This window comes from Cavia porcellus, unplaced genomic scaffold (assembly GCF_034190915.1).
Source record: "Cavia porcellus strain 051 isolate PalLab524CR breed Dunkin Hartley unplaced genomic scaffold, mCavPor4.1 scaffold_7, whole genome shotgun sequence".
NCBI lineage: Eukaryota > Metazoa > Chordata > Mammalia > Rodentia > Caviidae > Cavia > Cavia porcellus.
The window spans coordinates 39,154,702-39,175,049 of record NW_026947490.1 but is presented as its reverse complement, the minus strand read 5'-3'; the positions used below and the strand labels follow the sequence as shown (position 1 = coordinate 39,175,049).

At 42.5% G+C, this 20,348-nt stretch overlaps 1 protein-coding gene across 3 annotated transcripts in view; it reads right to left on the bottom strand.

Annotated features, from left to right (window-relative positions):
- Positions 1–10,880: 10,880 nt before the first annotated feature.
- Positions 10,881–20,348, bottom strand: part of Cep89 (centrosomal protein 89) — a 52,217-nt gene continuing 42,749 nt past the window's right edge. For all 3 annotated transcript variants that reach the window (XM_063253381.1, XM_063253382.1, XM_063253383.1), the window contains 2 exons: positions 15,789–15,958; positions 10,881–11,251 (listed from right to left, as the gene is read on the bottom strand). In XM_063253381.1, coding sequence (XP_063109451.1) covers positions 11,011–11,251; positions 15,789–15,958 — 411 coding nt within the window. In that variant the 3' untranslated portion in view covers positions 10,881–11,010. The remainder of the gene's footprint in view (positions 11,252–15,788; positions 15,959–20,348) is intronic.

The following is a 20,348-nucleotide window of genomic DNA, read 5'->3' as shown; positions in this document are numbered from 1 at the left end:
AAAAAAGATTCTCCCAGATCAGCTCCATGGCCTAAAAGAAAACCTCTATAGAGTGCAAATCCTGCTTGCTTCCATCTTCTGGAATCAGGGGAGGTAAACTTTCAAACCAATTCATTCATCATATTAACGAGCCATGTTTGCAACTCAAGGCAGGCGGCAGAATGGTATATGGTATAGAGATAATTTGACAGCTTTTTTCCACCCCATGAAGGAATTTCCTCATAGAAGAGCAGTATTATAATCCAAATATTGAATATTATAATCCAAATATTCTACATTGTAGCCCAAACATTTTAATCTCTTTTTCTAGTCCTCCTCACAATCTTGAAAGTTATATTTGTAATCCCACTGAAACATTATTGGAATCCCAGCAAGATAATTCCAATTAGCAAAGAAAGTCACTACATACTTACTAAGAGAACAATCTGAGAGGAAAAGATAAGAATCATAAATAGATATGCAGCAAATCCCAGCACACCCAACTATATGAGACAAATATTAATGGATATGAAGAATCAGATAACCACTAATACAATTGTAATAGAAGACCTCTAAACCCCACTGTCACAAAGAGATCAACTGGACAAAAAAATCAACAAAGAAATATCAGAGCTGCACTAAACCTTTGAACAAATGAACACAGTAGATATCTACAGAGTGCTGCACTCAACAACAGAATGCACATTCTTCTCAACTGCACCTGGGACTTTCTCCAAAATAGACTGCACATTAGCTCACAGGACATGCTTAAGTAAATGCAAAGGAATTGAAATTATCCCATGCATCTTACCAGATCACAGTGCAATGAAATTGGAAATCAATTGCAAAAGAAACCAAAAAACTCCATAAACACACGGATATTAAACAATACCCTCTTGAACAAACCATGGGTCACAGGTGAATTAAAGAAAAAAATTAGATAATTAAACAATAATGCCAGTATGACATACTGGAACTTATGGAACACAATGAAAGCAGTCCTAGAAAGGAAATTTACACCATTGTATTCTCACATTGGAAAAAAAATCAGAAAATTTATTTGAGTGAGCTCAAATAAATAACCTAATGTTGGACTGAAAGCTTCTAGAAAAAGAATAACAAATTAAACTCAAAGTAAAAACAACGGGGAAAATTATAAAGATCAGAGCAAAAACTAATGGAATTGATACTAACAAAATATAAAGAATCAATGAATTGGGGTTGGGGGTTTAGCTTAGTGGCACAAGAGCCTGCCTGGCAAGCATGAGGTCATGAGTTCAATCCCTGGTTCAAAAAAAAAAAAAGAATCAGTGAACGGAAGAGTTGGTTCTTTGAAAGATTAATAAAATGAAATAGACAAAACTCAGCCAGCCTTATCAAAAAGAAAGCAAAAAAAAGACTCAAATCCATACAATTAGGAAACAAAAGAGTGAAATCACAGTAGATCTTGCATAAATCCAGATCATCAATACTTACTTTGAGAACCTGAACTCTAAGATGGAAAACTCAGAAGAAATGGAGATTCTTAGATACATAGGAATTACAAAAGGTGAGTCAAGAAGATATAAAAATTCTCAATAACCCAATTTCAGTCAATAAAATTGATGTAATAATGTTTAAAAACTACCAACAAAGAAAACCCAGGTCCTGACAAATTAGCTGCTGAATTCTACAAGAACTCGAGAGAAGACCTAATACCACTACTCCTCATACTCTTCAATGAATAGTACACACTCATTCCTGGAAGGAAGCATTATCCTGATACCAAAACCAAAGGATATAACCAAAAAAACAGAAGTACAGGCCAATCTCTTTAATGAACACAGACATAAAAATTCTCAAACAGTTACTGGCAAACAGAATACCAAATCATCAAGAAGATTATACACCATGACCAAGTAGAATTCATCCTATGGATCCAGGGATGGTTCAACATACATAAATCAACAAATAAAATACACCACATTAAAATAGCCAAGGACAAACATCTCAATAGATGTGAAAAAAGCATTTGACAAACTCCAACATCTGTTCATGATAAAACAAAAAGACCTATGGAAAATTAGACTAGATGGTCTTTATCACAATCTGATAAAAGCCATATATGACAAACCAACAGCTAACATCACCTTAATGATCAAAAACTGAAAACTTTCACCCTAAAAATCAGTAACAAAGACAAAGATGTCCACTATCACTGCTCCTGTTCAGTACAGTTCTGGAAACATTAGCCAGAGCAAGTAAACTAGGTGACTTTTGACTTCAACAAATTGTACAGTAGCCAATGTTCAATATTATTACCCCAAATAATACAGGCATTTCTAGGGAGGCGAGTAGTTATGTCTGTGGTTTTGCTAATGCAGTTCTCAGATTGCAGAGAACAATCAGTTTTGCCATGATTAAAGTCCTAAAATATCATCTTTCAAACTGAAGCTCATTGAAGAAAATAATATGCATTGTTTTATTATAGTGATTATTCTTAATTAGAGCAGTATTTAATGCAAGAAAAAAGAAAGATGAGATTTCACTATGTTGCCCAGGCTTGTGCCAAACTCCTGGTTCAAGTGATCTTCCTGCCTCAGCCATTCAAGTAGCTATGACCATGGGTGGTTGTCACTGAAACCTGCAGAGGATAACTAAAGGAACCAGGGTGCAGTGCAGCCAGTCAGACCTGAAACCACACCCACTGGGCACAGGACCCCTCTTCAGGCCCAAGGCTCTGGGTCTGTAAAATGGCACCAGAAAAGTATCCCTCCTGGACCCATGTGGATGGCCGAAGATTACACTTAGAACCTGGGAGCTCTGGGCATGCAGAGGAGTCCGCCTGCATCTGGCGCCTTGCCCTGTGCCAAGCCTGGGCAGAGGATCCTTTATCAAGGTTGGAAATCTCTACTGTGGTTCATCTTTGGTCTACAGAGAACTTTTTAAAATTCTGTTTTGAGGCAGAGTCTTGATAATCTGCTCAGGCTGGCCTCAAACTCAAAATCCTCCTGCCTCAATCTCATGAATAGCTAAATTACAGGCTGCTGATGGTGACCATTTCTTGTTTCTCAATCTACTGCCACTTTCACCTTACAGAGTAGTTAATCAAATATAAGGTAGTTTTCCTACCGACAACAAATGCTGGAGAGACTGTGGGGAAAAAGGAACTCTCCTGCAGTGCTGGTGGGAGTGTAGACTGGTGCAGCCATTGTGGAGGTCAGTGTGGAGATTTCTCAAAAAGCTGGGATTGGAAGTCCCATTTGTTCCAGCTATTCCACTTCTAGGCATATTCCCAGAAGAACTGAGAACATCATACCACAGTGATAATATGTGCACCCATGTTTATAGCATTACAATTTGTAATAACCAGATCTTGGAAACAACCCAAATGTCCATCAACTGAGGAATGGATAAAAGAGATGTGGTATTTTATACAATGGAGTACTACTCAGCTATTAAGAATGATCACACTGATATATTTATAAATAAATGGATGCAACTTGAGACCATACTCATAAGCAAAATAAATGAAACTCACATGTATAAATACTGAATATTTTCTCTAGTATAAAAAATGGTAAGAGTACATAAGAGTTTATAGTAATCATGATTCCCCATTACATTGCTCTGAAGCCTTATAATGTCTGCATTCATTAGTTGGAATGGTTTTATCCTAGTTTGTTTGACTTTATTATCTGTGATAATAGAAACAGCTACTTTAAAGAAAACAAGACATTAGAATAGCCAGGGCTGATTTAGTATCATCTTACTCTGAAGTCCTATTATGCTTTTGTTTTTCTGTTTCCTTTGGTTCAATCCTGTTATATCTTATTGGATATTATTATGTATGATAGTATAAACAAATTTTCTATGGAAAATGAGATAATGTAGTAGCCATTGTTTGTTCTCTGCTATTTGGTTCTGAAAGCCCTGTAATGCTTTCATTCTCTTGAATGGTTTTATACTGTTTTGTTATGCTTGATACTATCGTATATGAAGTTATGCTCAACTATTTCAAAGAAAGAGACATTATGGTAGTTACTGTTAATTATGGGTTGCCTTGTGGTAAAATGCTGTGTTACTTGCATTGTTCTGATCTGATCTGCTTTGTTATGTCCTCTTTTGTCTTAATCTCTTTAAAATAAAAAATATATAAGGTAGTTTTCAATGGAACATAATACAGATTTGGTTTTTAAAACAAAAGTTTTCCCGTTTGTTATGGTTTGTGTCTGGATGTCCCCTCAAAGCCTCATGCAGTTGAGGACTGTGGGTTTTTAGAGGTGGTTGAATGTAGAGTTAATGATTGGCTCATTGTCTAGTGCTGGGATTGGGAGTACTAGTATTACACCTGCCCTGGGGGTGGTGGCCTCACAATGGAAAGGAGAAGAGAGACTTGCACCTCCCCTCTTTGCTCTTGTTGCTTTTGCTATGTTCTACTGCCTTGAATTCACTCCTGTGACGCGCCACCTTGCCTTGGAGCCAGCTGCTTATGGACTGAAACCTCCACAAAGTGTGAGCTAAATAAACCTTTCCTTCCTTAATTTTGAGCCTCGGGTATTTTGTCTCAGCATGAGAGAAAACTAAGACACAGTTGTTCTTCATGATCTTTATAAAGCTCACTGTGCATTCAGATCTTCTACTTCATGGTACAGTGTCACCTCCCTCCAGTCAATTCCTCAGGGAGCTTCCTAAACTACACTGTTCATTGTGTGTACATGTAGGGTAGGGGTACTGGGTTTTGAAGCAGAGCCTTTGCAGTGAGCTATATTTCTGGACTCTTTTTTATTTTGAGACAGGGTCTGGCTAAGTTGCCCAGGCTGGGTTTGAATTTTTGATCATCCTGCCTTCGCCCCCTTGAGTGCTCAAATTACAGATATACAACACACACCTGGTTTAGGTTTTACTTTTTAAAGATCCTGTTACTTCTTTATATGGCCACCACAAAGACGAAGTCGTTAACTATGAACACACTGAAACTGTATGCATACCACAAGACCAGCCTTCAGGTTTTCCAACTTTCTTCATTTAACTTCATGGGTCTCAGGTTCCAGCTCCTTGCCACTGACAGCAGTGTGGGCTTTGGGGGACCCAAAAGACAGATGTGACAAAGATGTTCACCTATCTGAATTCCAAAGAGAAGCACTTGGGAAAGTCCATGTCAAGGAATTACAAGAAGTCATCCCAAAACAATTAGCAAGGAAAGCATGATTTCAAAGTCTTATGTGGGAACAATCTGCATTTGTATATTTAGGAATATCAGAGTACTGTAATTTTGCTTTGGAACTGTGTCCATTAACTTGCTTCCTTTTCCTTCTTCCTTTCCATTGTCACTTCCCTTCATTTCCTCCAAACTAGAACTGTCCTTTCCCTTCCCTCCAACACCACCACCATAAAACGACGCAAAACCCAGCATAATACTGCACTCATGTACCCAGGTACTCAGGAGACTGAGACACGAAGGTTACAAATTTGAAGCCAACCTGGGCAACTTAAAAGAAAAACTATTTTAAAAGATTAAAAAATGCAGTTTAATCATAGTGTGCTTGCCTAGCATTTGCAGAGCCATAGGTTTAACCCTGAATTCTACAAAACCAGCCCTGGGAGGCAGAGACAGGTTTTCCACCTTCCAATGGCTTCCCTGGACTCACTTCCCCTAAGAAATCCAAAAGGCCTCATGTCCTGACTGCCAGGGACTCTGACTACTAGCACCAGTCGCTGGGTCAAGGATGGGTGGTGGGTCATCACTTAGCTGCTGGCAGGGCCCAGGGAGGATGCACCCGGACCACCCACACTGTGATTGCACCTTTCATCCCAGCAGAAGCACAGGTGGGTGGCTGCCCAGGTGCTCACCACCTGAGCTCTAGGGGCCAAGCACTAAGATGATTTTTTTCCTGTCTCCTCCCTCAGAGAGCATTGCTGATGACCCTCAGTGTTGATGAGGATATGGAGGAACCAGAACTCTCAGTGCTTGCTGGTGGAGTGCAAAATGGGACTAACAGCAAATAGGCCTGGCAATTTCTTCTTTGAGGTGACACCATGGATAAGTAGACTGTCGTCCACTGTCCAGTTAGGTTCAGGGTTAGCCTTAGAGCTAGGGTTCAGGTGAGCAGTTTCTCTGATTGAGGTGAGGTGATAGTGAGATAGCTAAGAAACCTTGTCCTTGGCCCTTCTTTCTGTGACAGCCCAAGAGGGACACGGTTTGGCCATGTCACACCCCTCCTCCTCTTCACTTCTCTTTGCTTCCTTTCTGTCCCCTTATCCTCCCTGCTCCCTCCAACTCTTATCCCCCTTCCCATTTGGAAAAGCTTTATTTCCATTTCTCCTTCAGTTCCCTTTGCTTTAATCCTTTTTCCCTTCCCTCTCTCTCTTGTTCCCCTTCCGATTTGAAAAAGACCTCTTGGGCCAGGGGTTAGCTCAGTAGTGTGAGTGCCTGCCTGGCAAGCATGAGGTCGTGAGTTTGATCCCTGGTACCAATTTAAAAAAAAAAAAGATCTCTCTACTTCCTATTGGCTAGCCTTTATCTTGGTCAACATTTATATTCTGGGATTTCTCACATGAGGAAATCATGCAATATTTCAACTTGTGTGTCTTATTTCACTTAAATTGTGTTTCTAGATGCATTCATTTACCTATAAATGCCTTGAGGTTTTCCTTCTCTGTGGCATCAACAAATGAGATCCTATCAAAGTACAAAGCTTCTGCACAGCAAAGGAAACAACGAACAGAGTGACGAGATAACCTACAGAATGCAAAAATTTTTTGCCCCTATTCCTTGGTCAGATGGTAACATCCAGAATACATAAAGAACACAAAGTCTGAGGCAAGATTTTTGTGAGTTCAAGATCAGCCTGAACTACACAGAATGACCCTCGCTCAAAAAAAAAAAAAAAAAAAAAAAAAGAAAGAAAGAAAAGAAAAAGGAAGAAAACAAAAAGAAAGGAAGAAAAAAATGCAAAAAAATTAAACCCTTCAAAATAAAAGATTCAATCAAAAAAATGCAACCAAAATAGACATTTCACAGAAGTACAGATGGTCAGTAAAAATACTTGAAAAAAATGGTTAACATTGCTGGCTATTAGAGAATTTCAAATTTATACATTAAAAAAATTGAGATTCCATCCTACTCCAGAAGGAATGGCTATCATCAAGAAATCAAATAATAGCAAATGCTGGCAAGGTTGTGGAGGAAAAGAAACTCTACTACCTTGCTGGTGGGCATGTAAACTAGTACACTCACTACGGAGATGAGTATGGAGATTCCTTGAAAATTTAAAAACAGAAATTCCACTTGACTCAGCTATTCCCCTGCTGGGTTATCTTCCCAAAAGAGTTAAAGACATCATGTTCCAGCCATAGGTCCACACCTACCTGTAAGAGATAAAACATTTTTCATTGGTCTGTATTTCATCAACCACCCTAAGAAGCCCTCAGACTTATCTTGGTCAACTATCAGTCCCAGAGATAAGGTTCTGGGGTTAGATAAAGGTAATTGCTAAATAAAATTTTCCCAATCCTGGGAAGCCAAAGGGCTGAAAGTTAACTACAAAGGGCTGGAGGGGGGAAGAGAGAAGAAAGGGCTGAGGGGAGGGAACATTATGTTGGGCTGAGACAGACTGCTCAGGGCTGTGAATCCCGGGTGCAGGCCTTGGGGCACCGAAGGGGAGTCCCACAAGGTAGAAATAAAGGCCCACAGCTTCTCACCTGAGGGGCACCTGTCTGTGCACGTGGCACCACTCTTGCAAGAATGTTTGTTGTAAAAAAGAGAGGGAAAAAAAAAAAAAGAAAAAGAGCTCTAACGGATATAACAGCAAGTGTGTTTAGGGGTGTTAAATAGCTGACTATATCAATGTTTTTGGATCATTGAACACAGCTGTTTGCAGTCTCCCTGTTTGAATGTCCACCTCGTATTCTTTGATACTGTGATTTGAGCAACTATTTTCAAGATGATAATATGTAATCTATTAACAGGTGATTCCTTACTGTTTTTTGTTTTTTTTTTGTAGTTCTTTATTACGTGTACCCTTACACTGCTTTGTTTTGTTTTGTGTTTTTCTCTTAAATTTAAAAAAAAAAAAAAAGAATGTGAGCCAGGGATGTAGCTCACTAGCTCAAGCGCTTGCCTGGTAAGTTGCAAGGTAGTGAGTTTGATCCCCAGTACCACAAACAGTGTGGATTAAAGCCTCTCTTTCACTGTCTCTGGAGTCCAGTGTTTTGGGAGTGTGGACAGTGAATTCATTTCTTACATCATGCTTATAGCAGCACAGTTCATAATAGCTACATGTCCCACAACCACTGAATGGATAAACAAAATCTAGTATTTATCCACCTGCCTCAAGGTTAACTTGTGGTCACTCTGACAGCTGTACTGAGTTTACCCTGATTATAACCCCGAGCCTGGAGGTCAGCTTGGCGGGCAGCTCGGGTGCCCTTCCCCCACTCCCACTGCCCTAGACACTGCTGTGGCCTCTAGAGAACCGGCAGGAAAAGCACCTCCATACGGCAGATAGAAGGGAGGGATCCCCCCATCACTCACACCCTGACATCCCCAGACTCTAATAAGCCACGATGAGTCCAGCCAGCCCTCCCAGAAAGTCCAGATTTTAGCCTCATTATTTCCATGGAGATGTGGCAGCTTTCAGTTAAGCAGCTGTGTCTCCCCATGCTCCCCTGCACTGCTGTCCTGACAGCCCCAGCTGCACTGGAGGCCTCACACCACCGCAGGAAGTGGCTACTTCACTACAGCCGCCTTGAGTGTAAACCTAGCACTACAGCTCAATTTGGACCCCTAAGTAAGCTAGAATCAGAGTAGGCTCAGATTTGGACCAATCACAGGCTTGAATTTGGAGCAGACGCAAGCCTGCTGCTGCTGTGTAACCTCTCAGACCTCCCCGATTGGTCCTGAGGGTGCTCACGCTACGTCCTGCACTGCCCCACCTGCGCTGCAACACCCTCACCCTGCACTGCCCCACCTGCGCTGCAAATGTACCCTCACCACCCTGGTCCTGTAAATCTGCTTGGAATCCTGGCCAGTGTGGGCACAGTGGTTGCTTTTAAAAGAGCTATCAATATTGAGGGTAAATACTACAAGCTAATGGCCCTGAAGAGCTCCAGAGAGCAGCAGCAGAGGTTGGCGAGGACTGGTGGATATAGTAGTTACTGGAGGCAGCAATGGGCAGCAGCTGAGTCTAATGGCAGTGACTGGCAACCCAGAGTTAGGACCCAGAGCCACCAGCTGAGCTGTGCTTTGCCAGTTAGTGATTTCTCTCCACAGGGAACAGCACCCTGAACTGACTGACAACACTGTACTGGCTGATCCCAGCAGGGGCTGAGCTTGGGGGGAATCTCCTAGCAGCTCCCATCATGCACTGGGCCTCACCGGCTCCTCCAACCAGTCCGGGTCCCCCGGGGCTGCTTTGAAATCGTGCCAGAGCTGGCAGGGCTCCCTTGAGTTCCTGGGTCATGTTTAACAGCTGTTGACTTTGGTAGTGTCAACCTGATCAGGAACTTTCTGGTGCCTTTTAATACTTTGCTGGGACCAAGAAAGAGCTGCAGTTTTCGGCTCAGATTGGATGCCTGGATGATGAAATGTGCTGAGCCCCCTCCCAGCAGCCTCAGCTCCCTGGGCGCCAGGGTGGCCTCATTTCCCCCTCTGCCTCCAGCCAGAGGCCTGGGTGCACCGTCTGCCCCCGAGGGCCCTCCCTCTATCCCCTTCTCCAGCCTCCTCACCCTGTTCATTCTGAAAGCCGGGGATACCAAGTCCCCCTCACTCTCTCGGAAACCCACAAGGTCTTGTTCCTCAGTGCTGCCATCACCCACCTCCGTCAGGGGCCAGCAGGAAGCCAGCAGTGACCAAGTGCAGCTCAGCCCTTACCTCTGCCCTGGTCAGGGTGTCGTCCAGGCGTCTCCAACTTGTCTAAAATGTGTAGTAAACACAGTGGAAATGTAAGGATGTTCACTTCTCAACAAATAAAATGTTCTATAAAGGCTAGGAAAAAAAAGAGGGGGCTGCCCACAGTGGTTCTCTATAATGATGCTGTCCTACTGACAGGCCACCCAGAGCATGGGACATCTTGGTGGGCATTTGGTTAAATGCCTTTGAAATAATATCAAAGTCGCTTGCCAACCCACCTCCTCAGGAGATGTTACACAATTTTACGTGCTGCTATGTGTTCCTATCCTTTGTAAAATAAACTAAAATTAGGATGGGTTAACTCTTGAACAGGCTTAATAATATGTAAAAGAAATTTGCTTTTCTATCTCATTTTTCCATCTAGCAAGCAAAGATCGCATGTGTAACTTCTGCACTGCACAGAGGGTAACGTCACACCTAAAGTGACACAGGACTCAGTCAGATGGCGGAGGCAAGTCCCTGACAGGATGTCCTGGCAGCCACCCCACCCGTGATTTGCAGCTCTTACTGCCTGGTGTCCCCAAGTTCTCCCAGCAGGCTTGGCAGCATCTATCTGCACCGAGGGCAGAGTGGAGCCATGGCCCCCGCTGTCTTCCTGGGGGCAGCAGTGGAGGACAGACCCCAGCTGGGCACTCATAGCCAGGGCTGGGAGCCACATGGCTGCAGAATAAATTACCTTCCCAGGGGAACAGAAAAGGGCTAAGACAAGGGAGCAGGGAAAATTCTGCACAACTGTCTGGGACACTCAGTATATTTACCAGGCAAGCAAACACTTTCCAGGTCCAGTGCACAGCTGCCACATGGCTATAATCACAGCAGTCGGGAGGCTGAGGCAGGAGGATCCTCAGTTCCACTTTCCTGGGCAACTTAGAGAGACAATCAAACACATAAATAAAAAGGGCTGGGGATATGGTTCTCAGTGCAGAAGGCCTGGGTTCAATCCTCACACAATAATGCAAAAAAAATTTTTTTTTAATTTTAAAAACTAAAGTGAAATGTAAAGACACAATTAAGCCTCATTCAGTGATGGTTTATTTCCTCCTGGTGCTGCAGTGCTGGGTGGGCTTTTGAAGCTGCCCTTGATACTGCCCCTTCTCCCGGGGCAAGGGCCACCCTCCCTAGACTTTAGGCCCATGGGCCTAAGCCGCAGGCTCTCGCAGGCTCTGGTGGGCAGTGGCAAGGGGCTTTAGGTCACAGCTGTTGATGCCGCAGCCATCCAGCCGGTGTCCCTGCAAGGCGTCCAGGAGGCCGAGGTCCTCTGCTGTCCTGGTGTCCTCCTGTGCACCCGCTCTCTGCAGCATGGCCTGGAGCAGCACTTTCATCCTTTGGTTTTCCTTGGAGGCAGCCTGCCAAACGACTTCCAGCTCACCTTCCATTTCTCTGAGGGCAGTAACAAAATCAAGGAAAAGCTTACAAAAGCTCGATTTTACAACATACCTGCAGAGTCCTGACAAATCCTAAAACAGCAAGCACTCAAGAAAGACTGTGTAATGGTAGAGGAAAAAGCCAGCTGTGCTTCTGCCCTGGAGCAGGGCCTGGATGTTAAATGAAGCACCCAGGGCCCCTAGAAATAGAAGAAAGAACAAAAGCACAGGCAGCAAAAATGTTTTCTTACTTAAAGCCAGGCATGGAGGTACACACTTGTAATTACAGCACTCTGGGAGGCTGAGGCAGGAGGATCACATGTTCAAGCCCTGCCACTGCAACTTAGTGTGTCAGGGAGACTCTGACTCCCAGCCAAAAAATGGGAGGTAAACTTATTTTACACCCTTAATGTCTGTCGTTGTGATTTTGGCATCAAGATTCATGTCCTTTATATCCTAAGAATAAACACATATACATAGAAAAACACAGTAACTGCAGGGCTGACCCAAGCCAGCTGGACACCACAGCACGATTGCCTGGCAGCAGCTACCACCTCACGGGGCTGTGAGCCCCCTGGAGTGTGGGAGAGAAGCACAAGCCTCCGCCTGTGGAGACGAGCAGGCCCAAGGCAGCAGGCATCGAAGGACCTGCTTCTTCTCAGAGGCTGCCAGATGGTCTTGAAAATTCTGGCAAATGGACTAGAGGGTGGACTTGGTGCTACTGTTTAAGATTAAGGGTGGCCAGGTTGGCTGGTTCACAGGCACTTTTCTCATGAGATGCTGCTTCCTTTGAAGGCTCATGATGCCCACTGAGAGTTGGCACCCATGGAGAATATTTAGTAAAATAAATCACACAGGGGGAAAAAACTCTCATATGATCTCACAGGTGAAAACCAAAAAACGAGAGCATGTAAGACAGGGTCTCACTATGTTACTAAATTGCCCAGGCTGGGCTCAAATTTGTAATCCTCCTGCCTCAGCCTCCCAGAGTTCTGGGTAATAGGCATGTGCCACCATACCTGGCTCAAAATTATAGTCTGAAGGAGTTAAGTCCTAGTGTTGCATTGTATAATAGGGTGACTAAGGTTAACGATTATTTATTGTACAACATATTTCCAAGTAACTAGGAGAGAGAATCTGGCATACTTTACCACAAAGAAACAATAATTGTTTGAGGGAACAGATAGCTGATTACTCAGATCTGATATTACACAATACATACAAGCATCCAAAAAGATCACCTTATACCCCACAGATTTATATAATTATTATATGTTAATTTGAAAAAAAGGCAAATAAAACAAGAATCAACAATACAAGATTGTTTTTTGTTTTTGAAATAGGTCTTATTATTTAGTTCAGGCTGGCAATCCTCCTGCCTCAGCCTCTAATTGCTAGGATTATAGGCATGTGACTCCTGGCAACAAAAGAAGATTTACACACTTATTCCAGCTCAATATGAGATATTAGAATGATCATATATACAATGTAAAATAACTATCAATAACCTAGTAAAAGAAAGAAAAGACACATAAAAATAAGCAAAGACCAAAAGTTTATTTTTTAAATGATAGATAACTTTTCAAAATAATCAAATAGAACTTCTGAAAATGAAATATAGGGTTGTTAAAAAATACGGTTTGGTTAGACAGATGGGGAAAGAATTAGTAAACAGGCAAATTGAGCTGAAGAATTTATCCAAAATGTAGACCAGAAAAAGAAAGAGATAGAAGAATATAAAAATAAGGAATAAAGGGATTCAGAGCCAAGGCCTGACATACATCTAGTCTGAGTTCCAGAAGGAAACTTAGAAATGGTGTGAGAAAACACACATTTTTATGAGACAATGACTAAGAATTTTCTAGGACTAATAAAAGACACAAAATTAGATGTACAGGGTGCACTTTACTCTAGGTGGACAAACAAAAAGAAATTCATAAACATAAAACAATGAAACCAGAGAACCCAAGAGACAAAGAGGATTTTTAAAAGTCTGAGGCACAAGGATCACAAATTCAAACCCAGTCTTGCTAACTTAGTGAAGCCCTGTCTCAATTTTAAAAGTTTAAAAAGGTCTGGGAATGTAGCTCAGTATGAAGAGTTCAACCCCCATTGCTACAAAATAATACATTAAAATATAAACAAATCCACAGGGAAGGGAAGAAATAGACACACATTTTTAAGATAAGTGACTTCTCAGCAGCAGCAATGAAACAGAAGACCATGGAAGGTGCTGAGAGAGTGACAGTCATGGCCGGAGTAGGGACCTAGAAAAAAATCAGTATTTAATTTATGGGGCTAAAAATAAGGAGAGCAGTAGATTGTTGCTTTTTATTTTCATGTAGCTATTATTTGGATTTACTTAGACTAGATAATGACTGTGTATGAGAAGTACAAATAAACTAGGCATGATGTCGCATGCCTGTAATCCTGGCATTCTGGGAGGCTGAGGCAGGAGGATTCCAAATTAAGCCCTGCCTGGACAGTTTAGTGAGATTTCATATCATAAAATAAAATAAAGTAAAATGAGCTGGGGATGTAGTTTAGTCCACAGGCCCTGAGTTTATTTAATCTTAGTACCAGAAAAACAAAAACCAGTGTAAATAATTAAAATAAAGTGTCATACCTCACATCTGGGGAGAAATATAGCTGATGCTGATTTAAGTTTAGATTTTTAAAACTAAGTGTCCATGCAGACACTAAAGGTAATCATAAAATAAAAGTAATCACTAAGAGGAGAATATATAATTTTCAAACTGCCAGAGGGCAAAAAGAAATAAGAAAAATAAATGTAATTCTAAACCTCCCATCTGGTCAAAAGCTTGCTATTGGTCTTTTTCCGAAGTGTCTGTTTTCCAGTGGTCAGAATTTCTGTGACTGCCAGTTCACATTAGTAAGACTGTGCTCCGCCTGGCAGTAGGAAGAGCCTGGCAGGGCTGGGGTGTGGCTTGCTGAAGGGCACTTGCCTGGCGGGTAGGGGGTCGTGGGTTCCACCCCAGCCCGTGCCAGAGATAGGGCATGCGAGGCAGCGTGGGCTGGGAAATGAGCCGGACCGGCAAATCACAGTCCCAGGCCAGCGCCAGGAACTCCCCGGAGGCCTGCTGGAGGGTTCCCACTCGCTGGGGAGCACAGACGGCAAAGGAGCCCACACCGACTCCCCACGGAAGCCCGCTCTGCTCCCCCTCACAGGATGTACTTCTAGTTCTGTTTTTATCCCTGCCTCTCTTTTCAGCCCGGTCCTCTTTGCAGAGCCAGTGGTTTTCTTAACCTTCACCCCTCCCTGTTCAAATAAACTTTCCGCATGTTTGAGGCTTGTCTCGTTCAATTCAATGTTTGAAGCAAGGAGGAGCTGGAATCTGTTTAATTGGTAAGCCATTTCTAAACAGGAACTACCTGGAGAAAAAAACAAAAAGAATCTGCCTAGCGGCTATAAGAGGTAAAGATATTTTTAATTGGTCCATATTTCATTAACCAGTCTACTAAGCCCTTATTCAGAGTTGGCTCGGTCAGCTAGCAGACAAGGACACGCAGGCTGTCCAAAGACTCACACCAGAGATAAGATGCTAAAGGAGCCTTCCTGAGTCCCCGGAAACCAACAGGCTAAAAATAACTACAAAGAGAAATACAGAGGAAGAGGAGGTAAAAAGGGAAACGGAGGAGGCAACAGGTGTGCAGTGGGATAGACTGAGACAGACTGTGAACCCCAGATCGCAGGCCGGGCAGAGGGGGGAGGGACCCCTTTGGGTTAAAAATAAGAATCCACAGCTTCTCAGCTGGAGTGTGCCCGTCTCTTGATGGGCACCACTCTTGTAAGAATCTGGGCTGAAAGGCTCACTTCTGCTGTCTCTGGAGTCCAGTTGCTTTTTGATCTGGACAAGTGAGATCATTTCTTATACTGGGGACACAGACAGATGTCAGCATTCTCATGGCAACACGGTGGTTACGTTAGGAAAATCGCAGCCAAGAAGTACTAGATTTTACAAATGTTCCAGCTGTCAAAGACCAGACAGGGACTAAAAGACAGCCAGCTTTTGGGAGTCCCAAACCCTGTGAAGGGCCACATTCCCTTTGCAAAATGTGCAATGCCCGCCAGTGTCTGTGACATGCTGACAGTGCCACCTGCCTTTCATGGAGAGAACTGAGGTATGACAGATACAATACCTCACCTCCCCGGAAACACACTGCACCTACAAGTTTAGGATTATGATCTTACAATAGGGGGAATGATCGGAGATCTTAAAGTTCTCAGAAATTTTTTAAAAAATCATTTAATCAAAAATTAATGAAATATCCCAAGAAAAAGGAATGAAACAAAATACCAAAGAGGAGAATAAAACACAGGAGTTTTTTGCAAGTCTAACTCAAATACGAATTTTAAAGAGAAAAAAGACAACAAGTGAATAAAAGTCAAGCTCAATACTAAACTCAAATAAGAATAAAATGTGAAAATGAAATTACACAAGCAAACAACAGGCCCTGAGGACTTCACCAGGACATTTCCTACAGCATCCAAAGGGCAGAGCTCCCCCGGGGCCCTCGGAGCGCGACCCTACCTCTGCTGCTGCAGGGCTTCGTCCAGCACCTCCTGCTTGTTCTGCAGCATGCGGTGCAGGTGCCTCAACTCCTGCCGGTAGCGCGCAGTCTTGCCCTCGAAGTCCTCCTCCTGCTCCAGGAGACGGTAGCTGATGTTGCCCAGCTTCAGTGCAGTCTGCTTCTTGTATCCCTGAGGGGAAAGAGGGGCTTCCTGAGCAGGTGTGCCACCTCCTGGTCACTCTGCCTACCTCCTTTCCTTCTGTTGGGGTTCAAGGAATTTCAGTAAGCCCTGTGTAAGGCTGCCCAGAGACAGCAAGTGTGGGGATCCTAAAAGTTACCAAAAGAACCAGGCATGGTAGTGCAAGCCTGTAATCTCAGCACTCTGAGAGCCTGAGGCAGAAGGATTACAAGTTCAAGTCCAGCCTGAGCAACTTAGCAGGATCCTGTCTCAAAAAAAGTGGCACATGCCTGTGATCCCAGCACACAGGAGGCTAAGGCAGCAGGATTGCACAAATTTAAGGGCAGCCTGGGTTACATAATGAATTCAAGAACAACTTGAGCTACATAGACTATCTCAAACAAACAGGTAAGAATAAAAACAAAGATGTATAGCTCAGTGTGGAGGCCCTGGTTCAGTTCCCAATACATCATATACATGCACAAACACACACAGTCATAAAAAGTAAAAAGAGAATTTTAGGTACAATAAAACTAAACTTATTTGTGTTATATCTTTTTATGTGATACAAATAAAAATTAAAATATACCACCCTCATAGAACAAACTGATTCTACATTTTCTTCTGGGACAACTTTTACTTCTTGATTAACTGATAATTTAAAAACTAGTACCACAGTTAGGCAAGGTAGCAGACATCTGTAGTGTTAGCTGCTTGGGAGGTTGAGGCAGTTTGTGCCCAAGGGTTTAAGGCCAACTCGGGGAACACTGTACCCCCGAGTAAAAATAAAAAATCCAACCAAAAACCAAAGAACCAACGTCCATGACTGACAACAAACACTGCTTTGCCTCATCAGGGAAACCCCATGCAAGAATTGAGCATGGCCTGTCATTCTCTATCGTCAAACAGACGACAGAGATAAAAGCCTGGCTCTTTTATTTTTATTGTGTAGTATTTAGGGTTCTCACAAGATGGGCATACCTAAAATTGTTGTGATAGTCTTGCCATGTAGTTCACATGAACTTTTTTTTTTTTTTTTGGTCTTTTTCTGAGACAGGGCATCACCTTGCAGAGTTCAGACTAGCCTTGAACTCATGTGGTAGCCCAGACTGGCCTTAAACTCAAGGTGCTCCTCCTGCCTCAGTGCTGGGATTACAGGCATGTGCCACCATGCCTGGCTAGAACTCTATACTTTAAAGATTTTTAAAATTCTGATAGCCAGCCGCTCCGGGAGAACATGGCGGACAGACAACAGCAACTACTGAAGGCTCTCTGAAAGGCTCGGCTCAGAGGCCAGGAATGATGCGGACTAAGGAGACACGAACCAGTAGAGATATGCTCTGCTGACTCAGGAACGAACTGGGCTGAGAGAATCCAACTTAGGATACAGTCCTGGCGCTAAAATAGGAACAGAAAAGACTCGGTGTAGAGGCTCGACCCCGCGCCATTGGAAACCGCGATTGGGTTTCCCGCCGCCCGGCGGCTGGCTGCCTCCACAGCGGCTCGGCAAGGAGAGATGCGCCGAGCTCTGGGAACGGGAGTCTGCGAACGGAGTCGAAAACAGGACGGACAAGGAGGCATACACGAAAACTGACTGGTGGCGAGGTGAGCGAGGGACTGACCCCCTACCACAGTTTGACTCCAGCGGAGGTTTTTCTGGGCTCAGGCAATCCTGTAAGAGCAGGGCGCGGTGGCAACTCCAGCCACACATTCCCCTCTCGGACAGGATTGGTGAAAAGTGCCTGGCCTGAGTGACGCTGCTGGCGGACTCCCTAGGCTGGCCTAACCCAGATCCCAGAGCCTGACGGTGGCCCGGAGGAGCGACTGACTCCCGCATAGGCTGCCTCCTCCGCGACTCCCTGGGGCACAGCGGTGGGCGGGAACAACTAGCCAGCGCAATTTGATCAGGCTGTGGCTGACAGGCAGGGAAGCCGGGCCTCCCATGTAAGCTTGCATTTTATAAGGAACAGAAAATATGGGGAAGGGAAGCAACAAAAAAGGCTCCTCGGCCCCCAATCCTGAGAATCAGGCAATAGTGGACACCGCACCAATATACATTAAGCGCCATATAGAGAGCCTCATAGACCAATTCAGGAATGAAGTTATCAATGACCTGAAGCTAGAAGTATGCAGAATAGTTAGAGAAATGCTAAGCACCACCCAGGAAAAAGCAGATGGTGGAATGGAAGAACAGAAAAAGAGGGGAGAATTGCTTGATGGAGAAAACAGAGAAAGCATTGAGTATATGAAGCAGGTTCAAAGGGACTATCAAGAAATTAAGAAGTCTATCCAAGACTGGCATAACAGCTTGAAAGAAACTAAGGACAGACTATCTGAACTGGAGGGCAGACTTGAAACATGGGAGAATGAAATGAAAAACTTCTTAAAAATAACAAAGAAACACACAGCAATAATACAAAGACAAGAAGATGATAAGAGGAGCCATAACTTAAGGATTAAGAACATAAAAGAAGAAGTAGGGACACAAACAAGTGAACTACAAAAGCTACTCACAGAAATAATCCAGGAGAATTTTCCTAATTTAGCAAAAGGTAAAGATACTCAGATGTATGAGGCATACAGGACCCCAGCTACCTACAACCCTAACAGAGAAACACCCAGGCATATAATAATAAAAATTCCAGAAATTCAATACAAGAACAGAATATTAAAAGCTGTAAGAGACAAGAAACAGATCACTTACAAGGGAACACCCATCAGAATTACAGCAGATTTCTCTTCACAAACCATCAAATCACGAAGAGCATGGGGAGAAATAATTCAAGCTTTGAAAGATAATAATCTCCAGACAAGATTGAGATATCCTGCACAACTGTCCCTGGAAATTGATGGAAAAACGAGGTGCTTCCAGGATAAAGAGGAACTGGGGGAATTTGCAACTACCAATTCTACCCTACAGAAAGTATTGCAGGATATTCTAAAAAAAGAAAAATACAAAAAACCCAGAAATAGTGGCGGGGAGGCCACAACGAATGGAGCAGAGAACAAAATGAAGAAGACAAACTGACAGCTACTGACAGAAAAAGAGCTCAACAGAAATGAGACAGAGAAGATTGGATGATAGGAACAGCTTTTTTTGGAGAAATTGACATCTTAATAGGTAATGCTGATTTAGTACCATCTTGTTTTGAAGTCTCATCTAGCTTTTGTTCTTCTGTCTCCAATGGTCTAAACAGGTTGTATCTTATTGGATTTTGTTATGTACGATAGTATAAGCAAAAACCTTTTAAAGACAAGGAGATTATACAGAGACCATTGTTCATTTTCTGTTAGTCGATTCTAAATACTCTATAATGCTGTCATTCTCTTAAATGGTTTTACATTGTTTTGATATACTTAATGCTACAGTATATGAAGTTGTACTCAAGGACTTCAGGGAGGGAGTCAATATGGTAACTATTTTTGGGTCAGGATTATCTGGTGGTGAAACACTATTCTGCTTAAATGGTTATGTTTTGATCTGCCCTGTTTCGCTGTTATGCCCTCTTTTTTCTCAATCTCCACTCCATTATTTACTTTTTTATTTTTATCCGTTTAATTAAAGGGAAAAATATAGCAGGATATAATATAGTAACCCACTTTGACTCTCTATTATCTCGATTTGAAGCCCTGTATTACTCTCACCATCTTGTTTATGACTGAGGTTCCTCTATTCTGTTTTGCTTGATAGTATCAGGTTCGAAAGTTTAGGCATCAGCTGAGAAGATAATGAGATTCATTATAACGCCCATTCTCATTGACTTTTATCTACTTTTGAAGACCTACAATATCTCCAATGTTTTGGTTTTGTCGGTTTTATTCTTTACGGTTTTGTTCAATTGTATTACAACTAATGATATAGGCAATTCTATTAGAAATAGCGGGAGGCATTATGGTAACCATTGTTGATCACCTTGTATTATGTTTTTATATTATCTATTATGTCCACCCTTTTGACTTGACCGATTCTGTTCTGTTATGACACATTTGGTTTTACTCTCTTCCAAAAAAGCAATACGAACCGTGGGAGCAATGAAACCCAAAATGTGTAATAGTCACTGTACAAAAGAGAGGAAAAGAAAGTGCTCTAAACTATATAACTGCATGTATATTTAAATGTATAAGATAGAAAATGATATCACAGAGTTTTATTGGATCATTGAACAGAACTGTTTGCAGTATCATTGTTGGAATGTCCACTCTACAAGCTTTAATTTTGTGACTGGAACAATTATTTCTAAGATGGCAATATGTAATCCATTAACTAGTGATTTCCTACTGCGCATTTTTTTCTTCTGTAAATCTGTATAACTTGTACCCCTTCATTGTTTATTTTTCTTTCTTTTCTTTTCTCCTTAAATAAAAATTAAAAAAAAAAATTCTGATAGCCAGTTTTTACACT